The sequence below is a fragment of the Nesoenas mayeri genome (genome assembly GCF_963082525.1).
Source record: "Nesoenas mayeri genome assembly, chromosome: 4".
Taxonomy (NCBI): Eukaryota; Metazoa; Chordata; class Aves; order Columbiformes; family Columbidae; genus Nesoenas; species Nesoenas mayeri.
This window is the reverse complement of record NC_137540.1, coordinates 21,384,068-21,405,595: the sequence shown is the minus strand read 5'-3', so window position 1 is coordinate 21,405,595 and position 21,528 is coordinate 21,384,068. Positions and strand designations below refer to the sequence as shown.

At 35.1% G+C, this 21,528-nt stretch overlaps 1 protein-coding gene across 1 annotated transcript in view; it reads left to right on the top strand.

The window, feature by feature from the left end:
• TTC29 (tetratricopeptide repeat domain 29) overlaps positions 1 to 21,528 on the top strand; it is a gene marked incomplete at both ends in the record, with an annotated part of 178,700 nt that overhangs the window by 95,152 nt on the left and 62,020 nt on the right. Inside the window, 2 exons of the mRNA XM_080343825.1 lie at positions 17,409 to 17,621; positions 20,547 to 20,632. Coding sequence (XP_080199951.1) covers positions 17,409 to 17,621; positions 20,547 to 20,632 — 299 coding nt within the window. The remainder of the gene's footprint in view (positions 1 to 17,408; positions 17,622 to 20,546; positions 20,633 to 21,528) is intronic.

The following is a 21,528-nucleotide window of genomic DNA, read 5'->3' as shown; positions in this document are numbered from 1 at the left end:
AACTGGACATAAAACCTGCAGCCTTTTTTTTTTTGTTCTTTTTAATTGAAAGTTTGTTGTCCTGTTTTGGTTTTTTTTTTTTTTCCCCGTGTTCTCTTAAAGCCGAAACAAGAAACTTATATCAATAGTTCCTCATATTTTTTAGACTGGTGGTCATTCACAATGTTTTCTTCTGAACTGTTGCCATATCTTTCTTGCCTGCAATACCTAGAGCTGAATTTAGTTTTAAAATTTGTCTGCATACTGGTGATCAATAGAATGGAAAGATTACTTTCTGTACAAGTTGTATTTTTATTTGTTTTCAGGTATGACATTGACATTCTTTGTTTCAGCATAAATTGCATACTCAATTCATGACCTTCAGTAATCTCTATGTTATTTTCTGAAGAACTGTTTACTAACTATTCTATTCCTCACTCTGGGATCACCAGTTAATTCTGCCTAAATGCAATACATTGCTTCCTTTTGCACTGAATAGCATCCTGTGGTTTTCAGGTGGTTTCTAGAAATTGTCCAGATTGCTTTGAATTCTGAAGCTGTCCTTGAACGTGCTTTCTCTTCTTCTCAGTTCAGTATCATCTGAACAGTTAATAAAGCAGTCTTCCTATCCTGTAATTCAGATTCTTAATGCAAATACTAAGTAGTAAGCTGTCCCTAGGACAGGCACCTGTGGAACCTCACTGGGTGCTTTTTCCATACTGACAATGGACTACTGATAACTAATGTCTATATGGGATTCCCTGTCCCATTTGCACTCACCTAACAATAGTTGCAGGTGAACTATGCTTCCCTAATGCTTTATGAGAAAGTTGATAACAGTGAGAAAAAAAATCTCTAAACTTTAACTTGAATAGAAGATTGGTTTGATGGCATTTACTCTTGGTGTATTGGCATTGGCTATATTTTCATGTTGCCTCTAAATGCTTGAGAATGATCTCTTTGACTATGTATTTATTCCAGTATTGTTCCAGGAATTTAAGATAAATCCAGTTTCCCAGCAGATAAAAGAGCTCTTGCCTTTAGCCTAGCCAGTTATAATAAAGTAATTTTCATTGTGAGTGAAAAATGCTTAATTCGGTTATCTGTCTGATACTTAACAGAATAAAATTATTGAAATTGCTGAATTTTTTGCAACCTTTTCACTTCGTACTTCAATTACTAAAAAATAAAAGTCTAAGAAGATGCATAAAAGCAAACATCCCTATCTGTTCGTAGCTTCAAAGGCTCATACTGAGTGTGATTCACTACTGTTATCCAACCACTGCCTAAAAAAAAAAAAGTAGCGTTTCCTGCTTTTATGATGTGTTAAGCAAAAGTTGAATGCTTAAATATATTTAAGTCTGTTACAAAAGTGTGTAAGTAAAGTTATGAAATAGACTTTAAGATGCTCAGAGGAGGGGAAATTTCATTTTCAGACTGTAAAATATTAGAAACTTAGAGAAGAGAGGCTTCTTTATAACATTGGTAAGGAGGAATATAGTAAGATGCATTTTCACTGCCCAGGATAAAGCTCCACTGAGTCTGTAGGGTCTGTCCTTTGCAAATATTGTATTTCTATAGAGAGAGGCAAAAAAACGAAGAAGCTGAGAGGGTAAGCATAGGATTGGCGTTGAGGGACCACTGAGAAAAAGAGCAGATGTATTCCATGCACTTTTTATTTTCAGCAGATTAAAAATTTAATCACAAGTTCTGATTGCAGAAAAAAAGTGTAAGAGCAGATGTTGACTTGGGATTGTATAAAATTGCATGAGTATTAATGGTCTTATAAGTAAAATTCAAAACATGCTAATTTTTATATTGGAAAAGATAGATATCGCTTGAAAATTAAACTTCTTGTTGTTGTTCGGTTATTTATAATGCTGTGATCTTATTTGTTTGTGAACTGAATGCATCAAATGCCTGCTTCCTATGAGGATATATACAGGAATAGATACATATGTATGTGCTTGTATGTGTGCATTAATATATGCCTATAGGAATAGGTATGTGTATCTATACAAAGACAGAGAAGTGTGTGTAGGTATGTGAATGATGTCTAACGTGTATGTGATGCTTTCATCTGATTTAAATAATTATATCTATAATAATTATCTTGATTCATAGTGCAGCTAGGAAGACGGGAGGATTTACAAGACTAAAATCTAATCTTACAGACATTCATATGTGCATCCTTTTAGATGTAAATATCTTGTCCCTGTTCTTTTCAGTTCTCTCACACAACAGTGTATTTTTTATTACATGTGAACAGAAGCTGTCTGTATATGCTTAGGACTGATTGCTTGGGAGTATAAAGTCAAACATGTACTTGTAAAGATTGTTGTTTGCCTTGGAAACAAATCAATATATTTGCTGAGTAATTTTTGTGTAATCAAATTTAAAGTTCTTTGACTTTCAGCCCGGTCTCTGTCCTGAAGGCTGGATATAATCGGATGTTCATTAATCTTCAAAGCTAAATATTTGAGGTGTCAACAGTGTAGACTTCAGTCATGGTATTTGGATGCAGGTGATTAGTGGCTGTCAGCACATAGTGACTGTCAGTACATAAGGGGAAAAAAATAATAATTGAGTAGCCTTTTACAGACACAAATGTAACATTCTGCTTGGAGCAAACGTGTTTTTAGCGGCAGTTCTTTGCAGAATGAGATTTTAACCGCTTCTTTAAAAAGCTGCAAGATAAGGTTTCTGTTTACAGGTTACCCAAATGAAATGCTACTTTTCAGTTATTGCAGGAGTGTTCAGGTTATGATCCTTTTCAATCAGCTGTGTGTGCTCCATACTTTGTCTTTGCTCAGGAGGTTGATGATAAGTTGTATTATTAATTTGGTTACTAGTTATTTTCCCATATAGCTGTTAAATATGCCAATGGTGCTTTAAACACATTGAAAAAGCAATGTCATATTTTCTGGTTTTTTTTTCACATTAAGTCCAGCATTAATTGTCATCCAACTAAGCACAGGCTTTGTGGCGGAATCTCAGGAAAAATAATTTTTAAAATATTTTTGTTCTTGTGCTTTGAATGTTTTTAGAAGTAATATCAGTCATTTTCAACGTGTGTATTTTTCTGCATATCAGAGAATAAGAAAGTTATTTTAGTCTGTGATATATTCATGTAAACTCTACTGAAGTTAATTGTGAGCTTCAGGTTTACACTGTGTCTTGCAGAAGAAACACGGGCTGAGTGTATTGATAAACACAATGGTTGGTTCTAGTTTGTATAGGTTCTTACACTGCCAGTGCTCATTGTTACAGTGCTTTCTGTTTCATATTAAACAATTAACATCTAATATAAATGAAATTATGTAGAACTTAAATATATGCATCCCAGAGTTTCTAATAACTTAATCAGTAACAAAGGCAGCCCAGGGGATACGTGGAATTTGTACTGGTAGGAGCTCTGCTTCAAATACGTTATAACAAAATTAAATATATTTCTGTATTATCAAAAAGCATAACAAAAGCAGATATCTGGAAGTGTGCTTGTTCTAAAAGCAACCATCAAGTCCATTGTACATAATACAGGTGTTTGTATAAATGTGTGTATATAGATGCGAACCTACGTACATGTATGTGCACGTACACATCTATATATGCATATATATGCTTATAGATGTGTACACACACTCAAATTTAGCCAGTACTTTAAAGCCAGTACTTCAGATACCAACGTTTCAATCTTAATGTCAAGCAATTCTGCATTTGTGAGAGTGGCTTAGAGACAACTGATTAACATATCTGATGGTGTTTTTCTAATACAGATGCGTGACTCTTGTTTCCTTAAGGCACAGCCTTACAAACAGACAGGTTAGTGCTACGTTATCTGTGGGTCAAGGAAGCTGGATCTGTGATGGCAAGAATTCTGGAGGAAGCAACGAAAACGTCATCACTACAGTCTTACTATAAATCTCTATGCTCTCACTCTAGAATGATGCCAGGATCTGAATGTGCACCTTTCAGACAATAGCAACAACATCGACGTTCACAGGCCATGGTTGTTGCTCTCCTGCAAAGAGTAAATTTAAAGTAATTTAAAGTAAAGTAAGTAAATTAAGCTATGTGTAGGGATGTCTATGAGCACTGGAGCATAGGCTAGTGCTAAAGTGGTGTTAATAGTCCTGCACATGCTTTTAGCTTGTGCTAACATGAACTCCCTGCTCTGCAGTTATTCATAGGCACAGTTTGGTAATTAGGAGTGTTTCAGGGACTTTTCTTAATGGGCAGTTTGCCAGCAGCCACGCTGTTTTGAAGGCTAAGGGAGTTTACTAAGATAGTTGTACCTTTCGATACCTGTTGGTTGCAGTGCTTGAAAGCATTTCTGAATAAAACTTCCACAATGAATTCCAGTTGTAAATCAGTGCCATGCCAGAAACTGCATATTCCCTAGTATGAGAGGAGTGAGATGTGTGAAAATTATACCATTAATCTCATTGCACTGGTGATTTAGAATTAGCGGTCAGATTTATATTCTGCTAGCACAGAAGGATCAACAAAAGTGGAAGCAATACTTTTTCTGACATGCTTACAGACCAGAAAGACTACAGACAGGCGGGACTACTGAGAGAAAGGTACAGCATGCAAAGCAAATAGCGATGTTAGATATCTCAGTGCTGATTCCTATAACGAGCAGCTAACCCGTAACCCCCGATTTTTGTCTTGCTTTGTATGGTTTTTAGGATGCAAGTCGTGAAGAATTCTAGATCAGGGTCTCCTTAGCCCTTTCTAAAGTAAGTTTAGGCAGTTAAAAAATATACTGCATTCTGAAAATTAATGAATGGGTTTTACGTGTTCAGTCCTAATCCTGTTCTGCCTTGATTATAAGTAATGTTATGCTCCTGTTGCTTTTCAGTCAGAGCTGAGAACTTCTAATCCCTCTGCATTCACCCCAAAAATATTAATAAAAGGGACTAATTTATGAGAAAGGTGTAACTGTTCTGTCAGTAATCATGGGTAACCTACAGTATTTTTTGTTAGAATTTGATGTAGTTTTTTTCTAGATGAAAGGCCTACTGAACACAAGGGAGTTGTAAATAAATTTAATTAATTTGTTGTGGAAAAAAAAATCCACTGGGTTCTTACAGACTTTGACAATCTGGATTAAGACTGGGGAGTAGGATTCTACCTATCATTTTACCATACTGTTGAAATTGAAGTTTTTTTATCAAGACATTATGGAAGTTGGTGGAACAATTCCTATTGAGTTTAATGGGAATTTTATTTGAGCTTTTGAAGCTTAAGTATTAATTACTAGATATATTTGGTAAACAACTTAAAGAAAGTTCATAATGTCATCTTTTTGCTTTGCACATAAAAAGTGTGAACTGATCATTTTCTTGTTCTTAGCAGATCCTATTTAATGTATTGCTAAGAAATTATTGATTTTTGTATTTTGAATTGTTTATGGCAAGTGTTTTTCAATTAAAAACTGTAATGTATAAACTAAGAGAAACTTGGCATACATTCGTGCGTATCTGTGCAGAGTAAATATGCATGTTGAAACAGAATTTCCTCAATTGGTTTTCCTTCAGGCAAAAATAATTTATATTCAGATTAAAAGAAGAAAAAAAGTTAATATTGCAAAGTGAAGTACTAAAAAGGTTTAAAAGGCAAAAGTTAAAATTCCATGTCATTTTTTTTTTTAATGCTTTTCTGTGTGCACATTTTAATTACAGTAACATGTAGTGTCTTTTGCTAGGAGATTCCTAAGTATAGCCAGAATAAAATTCCCCTGTGGGATGGATGGCCCACATGCATCTTCTACATTAATAAAACTTTATAATGTTATCTGTGTTACAAGTCTGCCAAGCCCACTTAAATAGCAAATCATCATTGTGCTGTATAATGTAGAAATGAAAAGTGATGCTTTACAATTTGGTTGCAAAATCAGAAACAACTGGTAAAAAAAAAACAGTGGGACATTCATGAAGAGCAATAAATTTCTTCCTTACCAGCTGGGGAGTGCAGAATTGTTCATAACAGTATTGCTGCATTTGAACTCTCCAACCTGCCTATTTAATGCTGTTATTTTTCCACTATAAGGTGTATAGCCTGTGCAGGGGTGTCCAGCTCATTTTCACGGGGGGCCACATCAGTCTCGCGATTGCCTTCAATGGGCAAAACGTAAGTTTAGGACTGTGTAAATCTACGAGTAGTTATATTTATACGGGTGAAAATGAGCTGGACGCCCCTGCTCTACAGGTCTCCATGCTGTTGTATTCACAAGTGCAGGCCTGACACTAGAGGAAGACAGCTTCAAATCAATCCCACTTCTCTCTTCAGGAACAAAAGTCAAAACAGCAACTCAAATTACCAGCTAATAGCTAACCAAGGCCTTTTTGGTTGTGTCTATCCTTGTGTCTGTGTCAGAGCTTCCTTTTTGTAAGCAACTTCTTTTGATCTAAAATGATACCCAGATAAGTTTGTGTTTCTTGATAAAAGATTAATCTCATTATTTCCTTTCTCTTTATTTTTATAATGGTATTTTTCATAGTGCAGACCAAAAAGAGAAAAGGGATTAAAATATATAAATGCCTATGTATTTTTTTTTCATAGGAAGCCTGAGTGCTAGTCAAAATATGGCAATGATCTAAAGGAGAGTCTCAGTTCTAGAGATTTAGAGAATGTGTATCCTTTGAGGCAGGAGTGACCTTTTTATTCTCTGTGTTTATACAATACCACTTCCTAGATGCTTCTATTGCACCTTCACTTAGTAAGGTTCCATGTGTGCTGTGACAAAGTAAAAGCTGTATGTGAATGTTCTGCTGGCTGGCCCAGCAGCGTGCTGCCCTCTGGAATACTTACATCAGAGTTCTACCTGTCTTTCTGTCTGGAATTGGGATCAATCTCTATCCTCAAGAGTATCCCACCAGTTAGTTCCTGGTGGGAACTAACTGTCCTACAGACTTCTAACCACTTATCAAATTCGGTTAAAGTTCACAAGATGATCACATAGGCTTGTTTCCTTTGGAAACTAACCTAGAAATGTCTTTATGTACTATTTATCATTTGGATAAAACAGATAGCATGTTTCATTTGATTCTTTTAATTTTCTCTGTATGACAGACCATATCCAGTAGTAACCATATATCATTGATTTATCGTATCTCCCCTTTGCATGTTGCAGGTTTGCAAACCTGCATGTTTGTAGGTTGCATGTCCTAGATTGCTAGATTTTAAGATTATTCCTACCTGTGATTATTCCAAACAACTTCTGCAGAAAAAGGAGTGTAGGGATAGTTCAGACCTGAAAACTTCCATGTCTCTGAATTCTGTATCTTTGGCTACATATACCTATTGCTAAATTTTAAGTTCATGTAGAGGCAGATACTTTACATTAGGGAACTTCAGAGACAAAAAGATGCCTTTCCATAATGGGACATGGAAGTCTGCTTATTCAGTTCGACCATTTAAAATGATTTTCATCATATTTACTGAAGCTAACTCTTCTTTGTTCTTCTGCACTTACACGATTTCACAAAGCAGTTATGTTGTGTTGTTTGTTTGTTTGTTTTTTCTGAATATGTAAGTGAGCTGGGGGAAACTTGATTGTAGAGCATAATTTAAAAAGAATAAGCAGCAAATTCCTAGGATATAAGGTCTTCACACATGATGCTTGTTTTTGTCAGTCAGTGGCAGACAGAAGCAGACATAAATCCAGATACGTTCTTGGGGAGGAGAGATTTAAATGGTTTATTAAATAATTGAGGTCATCCTCATGCAAGTGCAGAATGTAGTACCCAGATAAATTATATTTTATTATTACAGGGTTGTTACTGGTGTTGAACCAGTATGTACCATATTGAATTGATGTTATAGAAATTAGATATGTTTTCAATTCAAATTAGTATGTTCTTAAGAAAGTCTGAAAGAAGCTTCTGAACATCCAACAAGAAAACAAAAGGACCTGTTGAATTAATCAGAAATATTCTTCATATAATTAATTTTTATTCTTTTTTTTTAAAAGTGTTGCTTGACAATGAAGAGGTTTTGAATAAGACCACTCAGGAAGAATTCTGTAGGGTTCTTATTTTCACTTCTAGAAAAAAAAACACACTGTGAAAATGGAAAACTTGCGTCATGCTTTTCCATTAGTTGATTTAAATCAAGGTTTATTTTTAAGCACAGAGAAGTAAATAGTATTTTTTTACACTATGAAAAACTAAGCAGGTTTGCCAAAAGCTTCGTTAATCCTTTCACTGTCACCACTGGTTTCCTACCCTACTTCTTCAAATTGAGAATCTTTCCATTTTGATGTAACACCTGGGGACAACTCTGTATTCTTACTTTGTAATGAGAAGCTCCTCAAAATATTCACAGCAATGCAATCATGCTAATTGTAAACTTTGTAATTTTTGTTTTCTATAAAAGTATGATGATACATGCAAAAAAACCCTTAAATTAGTTTGTGTTCTTAGGTATTTGGTGAATGCAAAGTTCATTTTCAAATAGTTCATAAAATTACTCAAAAAGTGTTGCTATTGTTTACATTGAACTGTGAAATATACAGTTTCAAAAATGTTTCCGAAAAGAACTTTTTATGTACGCTTGAATATAAGGCATAGCACTCAAATGAGTTTTTTATATATACACTTCTGCAAGAAACATGTTATTTCTTGGTGGTTTTGGTATCAAATGTTCCTCTGTTTTCTTTATGTGCACATTCATGAGGATATGGCATTTAATGAAGAGATCTTTCTAAAGTATTGATAGCCATGAGTAAATTATACTATGTTTGATCTGTGTTAAAGATTCAAAGTCCAAGGTCTTTGAATAGAAGTTAGAATAAAAATGTAATTAGGTTACATCCCTAAAGTCTGATATATCTTTAAACAAGACTGCAAATGAAACTTTATTAAAACTTCAAATGAATTATTTCTTTGCTTTTTTAAATTCTTTTTCCCTCTCTTCTCTTTCATGTCTATTACTGACATTGCTGCTTGTATTTTACCTGTCTTTTCCAGGCCATTTTAATTATTTACTGCTTAATGAGTAGTACTGAGATGAAGCTTCATTCAAAGCTGCCCGCTCACTAACAGATTTTTTTGCTTCAAAGCTTTGCAAGGTCTTGGACTACTGCAGCTGAACCTGCAGTTGTCATCATAAGCTTTCCTGGAGGCAGCGTTTCCTTTTAGTAATTGCTGGGGGAGCTGCTGTCTCCAGAGGTGCCTTCTCAGTGGGACTGAGAGTTGATGGGGTTACATGTCCTTAGACCTTATCAATTATCTGTAGAAGTCATAGGTAAAACAAACATTAGGAAGCGATTAATAGAAAGATATCTTACTCTTCAGAGGATCATAGAATAGCTCAAGTTGGAAGGGACCTCAGTAGGTCATTAGTCCAACCTTGCTACTCAAAGCATCCTTCTGAAGTAGGTTATTTGCACAATAGAACAGCTTCTGTGCTGGAGCATTGCATCTGATATTGAATTTGTTACTGAAAGCTGTGAAAAGCAAGGGAAACAGGGGTAGAATATGAATAAATGTTGCTACATTCACATACATAAATCACTACCAAAAAATATTTAAACTGAGGGAAGCATTTGACATGAGTTAAAAAAAAAAAAGTAATGTAGAGCACAACTAGCCTGCTTCTGTATTATTTTCTGTATTTTATCTCCATTGAGCTAAAAAAACCCAAACAAACAAATAACCCCACACAAAAACAAAAACCAAAACAAAACAAAAATAGAATTGTATATATAGCGTGTACCATTGCTCACTATTCCTCGTTGCGTTTTCACCTCCTTCCCCTCTCTGCATCTGGACATCTGCCTGGAAACACTGCAATATTTGTGAAACCTGAAGTGTGAGCATCCCACTGAGCATGGGCCGGCCCTTACTCAGGGCCTGGAGCCTTAACATTGTCAGCTTCCTGAATACATTTGGCATCTTAGGTAGCCTCTGTAGATAGGAAGCACTTTGATGCTTTGCAAACATGAAAGAAGAAGGTTTGAATGTTATTGTGAAGAATTCCATTCTCTTTAAAATGGGTATGTTGTCATTCAGCTAGCGTTCAACATTGTTTGCAATGTTCTCATCTTGATTAAAATTGACATACATCAAAAAGTGTTTATACATAAACGAATCAGAAGGCAGCATCTGACAAATGTTGCTTTCATAAAATATGTTAACCTAAAAATATAAATTAAAATTGTAAACCAAAATTTCTGTGTTGGTTCCTTTGACTATGTATGTAGGACAGAAAAGTCAGTGGGATTTTCATATGTGACCTGTCCAGTTGTGTTGTTTGTTTGTAGGTTTTCCTGAAGTTGGGCATTGATCTTGTAAGAGTATAGTTTTTATTGTAGTTTGCATGTCAGCAAAATGCTGCTACAACAGTTTGTGCAATTACAGTGTTGCAAAGCCTTCAGAGATTCTAGATTTCACCTCAGACCTAAACTTCTGTGAAAATCCCTGAAAGAAGAACTTTCTTTCCACAGTTAAGCCTAAAACAAAGGAAAAAAATCAGTTTTACAATGTAGTTCAGATAGTACAAGAGTAACTACAGGTATGTTTCTAACTTTCAGATTTAACAGTTAATGTGAAATCACTCTTTGGTTTATTATTGTCTTTCATATATGTCCATATGTTATGTTTTGTATCACTCTTAAAGTGTGTGTGAGCTCTCTGTGCTTATAGTTTTGGTGGAAATTATGTAATTGACACCAGATTTTCTTTGTCGAGTTACTCTGAGTCGTTACAATCAGTCTCCAGAATATGTGTATATCTCTTAGAGAAAATCTGAGAAAGATTTTATGTAGACGCAGAAGCAACTTAACAAGGCTGGGAGGTAACCCAGAATTTTGAGGATACAGTGGCTAGTGTAGTAACTGGAAAAAAGACCAGAGTAGGATATTTGTTCCAGTCACCCCTACAACATTGCATCTTCCTCCTGTGTTTACTCTTCATGCTTTCTTGTAAGAATTAGAGGATTTGTATTTTTCCCTGCAGTTCCTCTCCTGGCAATGTGCTCTTCAGCTAGTTACAATTTTTTTCTCTTGCTGGTCCACAGAAAACTATCCCCAAAGCAGCTGTCGTTTCAGCTGCCTGTGGGAAAGCCTGCCTTTGCAGTTCAGTAGTGTCGGCAGCAGCAGGGCAAGGGATTAGAGAGCAGACAGGCAAGCAGCCAGGGGAACTGGTCTTATGCCTAGCTTGCGAGGTGTCTCTTAAAAAACGTTTAAGCAACATCATCTTAGAGCATTTTTAATGTTTATGTTTAATATCATAATATGTTTATCATCATAATATGTTCATGATGAGGTACAACATACTGTGAGCAGTCCTACTGTAGGTGCCACAATGCACACTGCCCTCTAGGTAAGTATATTTTGAGTATTTGAGCTTTAAGGCAAGTAACTTAGGTCTTCAGAGAACCTGACTATATATGATCTAAGGCTCACTGGATTCCTATAGTTGTGTTTGTAGATAACAGATACTTAGTTAACATCAGCAGAAGTAATATGTCATTCCCTAAACTGCAATACCAAGGATTAGCTCAGCAGTTCTTGACCCAGACGAAGGAACATAAAATACCATCTCTTTTGCACAGCAGTCTCAGTCCATCAATGCCAGATCTCAGGTTTTGTGATGCTCAACTTTCCTTTTATCTCCAGTCCATCAATGCCAGATCTCAGGTTTTGTGATGCTCAACTTTCCTTTTATCTCCTTTCTTCTCCTTCATATCCTCAAGATTTCTCAGGCATACTTTCAGTTAACCTTGAGCAGCTTAGAGTCTAAGGAGAGATCTACTGGTGTCTTGTCAAATTGGGGAAATTGTCAGAATGCCCCATGTGGAGCCAGCATGTTCATTACCAATATTCTCACAAACTGTCTATGTCATTTTGCTAAAACTCCCTGTGGAACCTTTCTGGAAAATGTTATCAGCTCCTGTATAGTAAATTAAAAATATTTTTTTATCCTTTATCTTAAAAATGCTCGCCTTGACCATTGTCTGATGTTTGGTTGTGTTCTCGAAGAATCTCATGGAGTTATGGAGCAGCAATTTATTGTAAATCTCTCTCACAATTTTTGTCTTGCTTTTGCAGATGGCTGATAAACTCAGGTTCCTGCATCTGAGATCCATCCCAGTGATTTCTGTGCGATTCATTTTACTCCAGGAGACCAGGCTTGCTCAACTATTTAGTGAATGAGAGCCTTGGTTTACGATCCTTGGGAGCTTTTTGTTCCATTTCCCAACATATCTCTATTAAAGACTTATAACAACCTCTGTAGACAGTTGCTCACAGTGGAAACTGTGACAGATTCTCAACTATTTCAGTGTGAATAGTGCCACTATAATTATTGTAATGGAGCAGAGGAAACTGAAAGTTATACAAGTAGTTTGAGCAGTTACATTGAAATGTAAGCCTGTATATTTAAAAATAGTAATAACATTTTGCTTCTTTTTTTTTTTTTTTGCCACCATTAACTGTTCACAGAATCACAGAATGTTAGGGGTTGGAATGGACCTCGAAACATCATCTAGTCCAATCCCCCTGCCGGAGCAGGAACACCTAGATGAGGTTACACAGGAATGTGTCCATCCGGGTTTTGAATGTCTCCAGAGAAGGAGACTCCACAACCTCCCTGGGCAGCCTGTTCCAGTGCTCTGTCACTCTCACCATGAAGAACTTTCTCAAATTTAAATGGAAATTTAAATGTTGCTTCAAGAAGATGTTATGTCCACGTTGTACAGTGAAATAACTGGTTACAAAAGATGCCCTAGTTCTAGATTAAAATACACTGTAATATACATAAAGCTTTATTGTTCTATTTGGTTGTCGTTTTAAGCTAAAGTGGAATATTTTGTAAAGTCCTCAACAACTGTTTACAGTTTGTAATTAAATGTGCTCTCTGCTTAGACTAGTGCTGCTGAAGAAATGTACCAAATAGACCTGTCACTTTTTTTGTGCAATTGTTTCTGTAGCATTATTTTCATTGGTAAATGTTGAGCTGATAGCAAAGGAAATCATTAGGTGCTCTCAGGATTGCTGAGCCATGGAGCTAGAACAGGCCAGTCACTGCGTTTTGCAGATCATGACATTTTAAATTGCCTGTATGCTACTGGAAGCAATCTGTGGACCTAATTAACATCTCATCTAATTAATGTCAGGACTGGATACAGACAACTTTAGATAGCTTTGCTCTGCCTTTGTTTATTAAATATCACATTATTCAAATTTGCTATCTTTAATTTCAGTATTGAAAACTTCAGATTTGTGTGCTGTTTTCTTAAGTTGGAGTAACAACTTTTTTTTTTCCTCCTTCAAGTAATCAATGCACTGCTGAATGAGTTCATTTTAATGCACTCAATCATGCCTCTAATGTTTGTAGCTTACGGGCGCAAGCATCAGTAATGCAGGAATGTTATATGGCTTTAGTTTGGGCCATTTCATAAAATATTCATGGAATCAAAAATGTGCATCAAAATAGCGGCTGGGAGAATTACATTTATGTGCCTGCTTTTATGGCAGCTTCACATTTAAACCCATTTGTGTTAATATCTAGTCAATCTTTCTACTTAAATAATAAAAAAAAAGGGCAAAATAGTAGTCACCATATATACCCTTTTTGGTTGATATCTATTCTGATATAACAAATGTATACTTTTGGAGTGGGTTTTAGAAAGGCGGGATTATAAAGGAAGTTTTAGATAATGTAAAAACGTTTCTCTTCAGCATTTACAAAATCACATTCAGTTCTTTTGCTTGAATGAATAGATTTTTTTTGGTACTTCTAAGCAACTCAATGAAAGCTGTAGCACAAATCTTTGCATACATATGCAGTTGCTGTGAAAATAAGAGTAATTTCTAAAATTTGATACTGTTAGTGGCAGAGTAATGTCTTATATTCATAAGGGTGTTTAAAACTAATTCTTTACTCCCAAAATTACATTGTGATGATGTTTAGCTCACTTATTTAAGGTTAAACCATTGTTGATAGTGTTTATTTTGTTGTGCCCTGAGCTACATTAAACTATAACATTTTAGTACTGCTAGTATATATATTCTAAGAGTTACTGGTTTTTGAATCCTTTTATAAACAGGGAAGATACATCAGAGATTCTCAAAATCCATTTAGTATACACTGAGCTAATTTCTGCATGGCCGTGGGAAAAGCAATACACAATTGCTCTTGATGTTGCTATCTGAAAATAGCTATACTGCGTTGTGTAACATTTTGCAAATAGATTTTTCTCGAATATGAATTTCCTAGAAACACTTTCTATTTTTTCTCTTTGAATTCCTAGAGATATAAAAGATAGACTTTACAAACTATTCCAAGTTATTTTCCTACCCATTGTTTTTCCTCTCATTTTGCTTTCTTTTTGATTTTTTCCTTCTTTTCTTTCAGTTGATAGTAAAACCCATTTAAAACTGCTTTGTCACTGCTCAGGTGAGATAAAAATGAATTTACTCTCAGGAGTGTTCTGTAATTGGCTTATTACTTTCTTTTAAAGTTTTTCAAGATTTTTCAGCAGCATCTAACTCTGCACCTGATAGTTGCAGTAGTTCAGTGTTTAAAAATTGGAATGCGCTGGACAGGTCAATTCCAACTGCAACAACTCATCACAGTGAGTAAACTCACCATCCCCCTGAAAATATTTTCCACAACATTTGAGGTGCACATTAACATTATGGGTTAAATAAATAGGCTGATCTGCCCTTTGCCAATGAGAACAAGAGATTTCAGATAATTTTGATGGAGGAATGAATTCCAAAATCTAAAATATTTTACCTTCCATGAATTTGAGTGTCTTCAAACAGCTAGTATTACTTGAAGGAGTCTTCAGGAAGCAAATTCGCAGCCATGTAAGGGCTTTCAGGACAGGAATTCCATCGCTTCCTCATTTAGGAAACCAGCAGATGCTGTATGTGTGTGTTTGTTGTCCCAGCATGTTCTTTTTGGTATTTGTCTGGGCAGATTGTATTAGTTTTTACACCATAGTGTTTTTTGATAGTTGACTGAAGCCAAATGTAATTTGATTCCATTTGAATACTCCTGAAAATACTGTATTTCTTTTGTATTTTGAAGCTTGAGATAGATGGATTGTTTCTAAAGAGGTTTTGCCAAGATCTGGGAGAAAGAATGTAAGGTTGTGGCTTTAATAGTTAGGTCAACTTTTAAGAACTATGAGGTACATGGAATATATGAGTTCAATTTCTAGTCTGACAGAAACTTTCTTGAGGGGTTACTGCAAACAAGTAAGCATGGGTAAGAATTATGATACCTGATAGTTCTAACAATCTAAAAAATAGTCTTGAAGGATGTACATATTCTTTACCTGAATAACATGTCCCATTAAGAGATTATATTACAAGTCCCAAATTACCTATCCAGGTGATACCGTTCATTTGTTTGCTACTTCCCATTCTTACTAAATGTTTTTGAGTTACACATGACTCAAACTCTGTTACTCTAAAGAATCCACTACACATGTAATGAAACTAGATCACATAAATGTATGGCAATGTCCTTTCAAAAGGATAATCAGTCAGTCAATAAACTTTGAGAATTCCAAGGAGGAATCTGTATGTGCTTATGAGTATCCAAGTGGATACAATGCTAGGTCTAGCTATTAACATTACATTTGAACTCAACTTTCAATCATTTATCAACTTGGATAACTGGAATTCCATTGACTTCCAAGTTGGAGTTGCCCTAGGAAGTTAGCTATCCATAGGCAGAAACCCAAATTCAAATTGGAAGCCTCTTTAAAGTGGCCATCTCCCCAGTACCTGTCTCTAGATAGAGTGGAACTGAATAACGTCTGCTGTCTTACCTGTCACCTGGCCCTTCACTCTTCAGCACTTTTCGTTGTGTCCTCTTGGACTCTTAAATCAAACATAGGTTGTAGAGCCCTGAAATGAATTGTCTGTGAAACTTATTTAATTAATTGCTTTTTGAAAGAGAAGTTTCTTGTGCTTGTCAGATTTAGTTGGACTCGTGTTAATCATCAGAGAAGCTTAATGTGAATGTAAATTTAATTCTAATCAAGATAAGATTTTTGTATTGCAAATTTTAAAGCATGATTGTACAAGGATAACATGTGCAAAAGACATAACTAGATGAAGAAGAGGAATCCGTCATAGCTGTTCTGCTGCCTCTAGGTTGACTGGAGACCTGGGAAAGTAGCCTTGTTTTCTCTCAGAGTGTTTAAAGAAGGCCCTTGTCCCAGCTTCTCTCCCTTTGTTTCCTACAACTGAGGAAAACTTTTTCCTTGCTGGTTTGGTTTTTTTTTGTAGTTTGAATTCAGCACCATAAAAATGGTCTGGAAAATAGTAATAGTTTCTTATAAATCATGTTTCAGAAGAGATGTAAACTGCAAACACATGTAAACAAACTTAGTTTATGGTTTGCTTCAGCTTTTAATGAAAATAGCAATTGCTACATTGATAATCCATGAGGCAAGATTCCTCCATCACGTACAACAAACTTACAAAGGAAGAGTCACATTCAGAGTTCTCCCTGCTATAGAACATTCTTTGCAAAATGTGACCAGAATGCCTTTTGTTGTTGTTGTTTTTTAATGTAAATGGTCTTAGCTTACCTGTTTCCTGACAGTTTTTCTGTACCCATGTGTATGAGGAAAAACTTTTCTGTTCTTTCAAGGGCTTTGAACTTTGGCTGTCCAGAAAGTGTGAAAATCTCCTAGCTTGCATGTGTACACAGAGAGAAATCTATCTGAAGATAGTGGGAGGGAGGAACTTGAATGTTAAAATGAATTGAACTTTATCTTCAGACTTTCTTTTGCCTTTAAGATGTTTGAGTAACTTACATTTGAAGACCTTAAAGTGTATTACTTCAGGCTCAGTAATTAATCCATTAGTGGTTAATGCTTTTCTGGTAAATTTACTACATAAACTCACCAGAGGTGGCCTAGTAATAACTGTTGAATAAATTACTTTGCATGGTAATTCTTTTCTTTAATCTATTTATTTGAATAAATATGTTTTTTCCCCCACAGTTTTGATACCTCTATTTTCCACATTTCAAATCTTTCAGCACATGTTTTCATTATGAAAAAAGAAACTTGAACAGTTTGAATTGTGATTATTAATGCATAGGTGTGATTTTGAAATATAAGACCCACAAAGGCTGTATTCATGAATTTCTAATAGATATATTTTCTAGAAAGTTCTGACTTTCCATCCTTGAGATCACATACTCCCAACATTGTGAATTTACAAAGGAAAGCTAATTTAAAATGTCATAAGTTTAAATTACAGCGTTACTGGTACCTGTGAGGTTTGGAAGCATTTTCCAGTGATCTGCAAGTTATATATTGAAGTTGCTTGAGAAATCTGTGAAATTATTGGCTGCAACTTACTTTCTAATGAGAAAATTATTATAGGTTAATGTATTTTAAAGAATTTGTTGATTACAGTGATTGTAATTATGAATGACATTTTTTAGGTCATGTCATGAAAGCTGCTAAACATTATGAAGCATTTTATCAGCTTACAGAGGGTATGCCATGGAAGGATGAGACAGGCCATACGTACTATTCACTGGCATGTAAGCATCTCTGGAGAATTTATACATTACTAGCAGACAAAATGCTAGAAAATAAAGAACACCAACAGGCCATCAACATGCTAAGAAAAGCTTTAGAAATAGCTGGAAAAGGTAGGTGGAAAATAACACTTTCACATTCCTTTATTTGATGTGCATGCTATGATTTTTCCAAGGCTAAAGTAGAAATTGTCAAGTGTGTGACTGGGTGATTATTTCCTATGAAATTCAAAGGCAAATGCTATCAATACACCTCCAGATCTCACTAAAGCAGAAATGCTTTCTTGGTGACAACAAAGGCTCTCTTATATTCCTGAAAGCTTTGTATCTAAAAAAACCAACTTTGTGGGAAGTAATAGTATAAAAAAGTGAACCCATAATCAGAAAGTGAGGTGACTCATGGAAGTTGAGATTTTGATTGGCTAGGCACTGTTGATTTGGCAATATTTCAGCAACAATATCTGCTGGATCACTACATCATCACTCTACATAGTAATTTAGTACTTGCAAGAAAACAGTTTTCTATCATAATTAAACAAGATCCCTTCTCTGTGTCTTAATACCCATAAGTACTTTGAAACTTGAAGAAAACTGCAGAATTGCAGAACAGCTGAGGTAGGAAGGGAGAGCTGGAGATCATCAAGTCCAACCCAGGCAGGGTCAGCTGAACCAGGCTGCCCAGGACCAGGCCTACATTCAGTCAAGTGTTTAGTATCTCTGGGAGTGACTTCCCTGTCTTAAGTCTGTGCTGATTACTCCTGATTGCCTTCTTGTTCTAGATCAGGGGTATCAAACTCATTTTCACCAGGGGGCCACATCAGCCTCGCGATTGCCTTCAAAGGGCCGAAAGTAATGTTAGGACTGTATAAGTGTAACTACTCCTACCATTACATTCAGCCCTTTGAAGGCAACCATGAGGCTGATGTGGCCCCTAGTGAAAATGAGTTTGACATGCCTGCTCTAGATAATGGCTGTATGAAGATTTGTCTGTGTGCAGATAGGTTTAAAATTGGGGGAAATTAGAATAGCATTTGAATTTTTTTATACATAAGTTTTCCAAAAAGTCTGGAAAATTAATAATGCTCATTTGTCAAAAGATGCTGTTAGATGTCCACTTCTGCAGACTTTTCCTAGATTATTATCCTAGATGATTTTTGGAGTGTTTCTCAGAAGTGGGATAGAAAGTCTCAAATAATCATCTTTTTTCATGCACAGCAATTCAAGAGCCTTTTGTGATATTTGTTAATGGGCATATTTTGTATATGAATTGCACATACAAGTGATATACAATATTAATTCAATATTTATCACCAGATACATTAGTTTTTAAAATTTAATAATGTATGCCCAACATTAATCTATTAGCCAGTCTTTGAGTAGTAGTTGGGATAGAAAGAATTAAACTGTCAAAAATGGCAAAAAAAGGAGAAAATATTTTATAAATTTTAAAATAAGTTTTGCCATGAATAAAAATACAACTATATATGTAGATAGTAGAACAGAGCAAGTTATAGAAAAGTATAAAATGTTAAAATGTATTCAGTGAAACAAAGGCAAGTTCCTAAAAAGAAGTATCTTTATTAGACCAGCAGATACTCTTGGAAAAAATGAATAAACTTTCAGTCATCTAAGCCCATGTGAACTTTGCAATTTATTATTTTTAGAAGTGTCAGTAAATTATTTCAGGTCTTTGATTATATTGTCTTTGAATTATATTCATTCTAAAGAACCAAAATTTCTCATCTTGCCTATCTCATGAAGAGTAGTATTTCAAAACACATTTGAAATCTAATGCTTTTGTATGGTGTTTTTTGGGTAATAAACCAAACAGGACTCTGGAGGCAAGAATTCAATCCTTTCCATTCCAAATGTTTAATTTGTGATGGTGTATGATAGTGTTTGGCAATTTTTTTTCCTTTTAATTAAATCACTAAATAACCTATTTTGGTTTTATCTGCAATTTGCATTAGTAGCTCAGTTTTGTGAGTTGCCTATTTAGATCTTTCCTCTTGGGAGTACGTACCCAAATACTGAGAATACCAATACAATTCATCAGCTGAAGAAAGATGTGTACCCAAAAACTTCTCCATCTTTTCCAGCTGCATCTTATTTTAAAACATACCTTGATATGCAGTTATGCTTCAGGCTGCTTTTCCACTATTGTATTTAAGCAGATGGATGTTGAGCAACAGAAAGACTAGATTTTTGAATGTTTTCAATATAATTTCATTTAATTTTTTTTTTTAATGGATACTCATGTTCTGGAGGGAAATTTTTGAATATAGTGTGGCACAGTAAGCATTTCTGTAATTACTTTATATAAATTTTGGTACTGGATGGAAGATTTTCTGTTGAGGGAGAAATATAAAAAAATGACCAGCAAGCAGCATTTGTTAATCAGTGTTAGTGAAATAAAACCTGGCCTGGAAAAGTGTCGTGCATGTCAGTGGGCCTATGCAGAATTTTGGACAACTACTGCTTGCAAGTGTAAGTTATCTCTTTTTTGAGCTATTCTAGCCTGCAGTAGCTTGCAAAATAGCCATGAGAAAAAGAATTATGAACCTGGTCTACTGATAGTTACCTCTTGATGTTTCACTAAGATTCATGTTAGCAAAGTGTATGGATCAACATATTTTGTGTTTATATATTAGGGTGTTTATAGGTTTGTAGGTACTTCTATACATGAATACATATAGAGAGACTGCTATGATTTTCTAATGTGAAGATACTCTATTATTAAACAATTAATGACAGAGAACATTACAGCATGTTAAATTAATTGCTCTGCATCACTTACTGGAAGATATTTTCTCTGAGTTTGTTGAACTTTCTTGAACTTAGCTCAGATCCATAGCCTCTATTTTAAATTGTCACTCTATATATTTTTGGAAAGAGATAAATGGCACCAGTAAGAAGAAGGAAAAAATCACTAAAATATTTAAACATCTATATGTTATTTAAGAACCTGCAAGAACTGTCCATACTAATATAATTCTGCTCAGACTATGCTGGTAACTGTAACTTTAATCTTTTCTCTAGGAGGCGATATGAAGATCGAAGGAGAAGCTGCGTACTGCTTAAGTTTAGCGTATGATTTTGCTGGAGAACAAGAGAGAGCATTATCAGTAAGTATATTTTAAAGTTTCTGTAGCTTTCCCAGTGCTTTTCTATGCCTCCTTGGCATATTCCTATGCATTTCAGAGAGTGGAAAAGACTTGGAGAGACTTGGCTTATGGTCCTTTTGTAGCTGTATCTAGTTCTGTAGACAGGGATCCATGTGGCTTAAGCAATTATGGTTCCAATAAATTTCAGAGCTGATATAGTCCAAGTTTCCATGCTTAGATCTGTAGAAATAATACAAATTGACAGTTCAAGTGATATATGACTAGCTTTCATTTTCATGCACAGATAAAGCAGTTTTTATTTGTTTAGGTTTTTGTATAAAACACCATTTTTTCAATCTAGTTTGATATGGCATATTTGTGAGCAGCAACTAAAATGTATCAATCCACATGTTGAGCTTTTTAGAACATCAGGAATTTAGAAGAAATATGAATTGCTTTTGGTGTGAAAATCTGTAGTGCTGATGCCATCCCTTCTGTTGATACTTGAATTCAAGCTTCTTTCTCATGTCTCTCTTGGGCCTCCCATACATCATAATTGTAAGACAATGAGAATTCTGTATGTGGCAACTCTGGAAGGAAGGTTCCTCTAGTTCATCATAGATGAGTGTGAGAGGAAAGACAAGCATCAACTTGATTTGTCTGTGCCAGTCATCAGATAAGTCAAAGACTTCCATGATCCTCTTCAAAATGTTGTGTGGAAAATGAAGTTGTTTGAATATTTTGTCCATGATTATTGTGATTAATCAGCTAGATAATTAATATTTCTGTTTGTTCCTTTAACTGACTCAGTATTTTATTAATGCAAATATTTTTGAACATGTTTTATAGATGTCATTCTGTGTTTGTTTTTGTTGGTTGGGTTTTTGTTGTGGTTTCTGGTTTTATTTTGTTGGGGT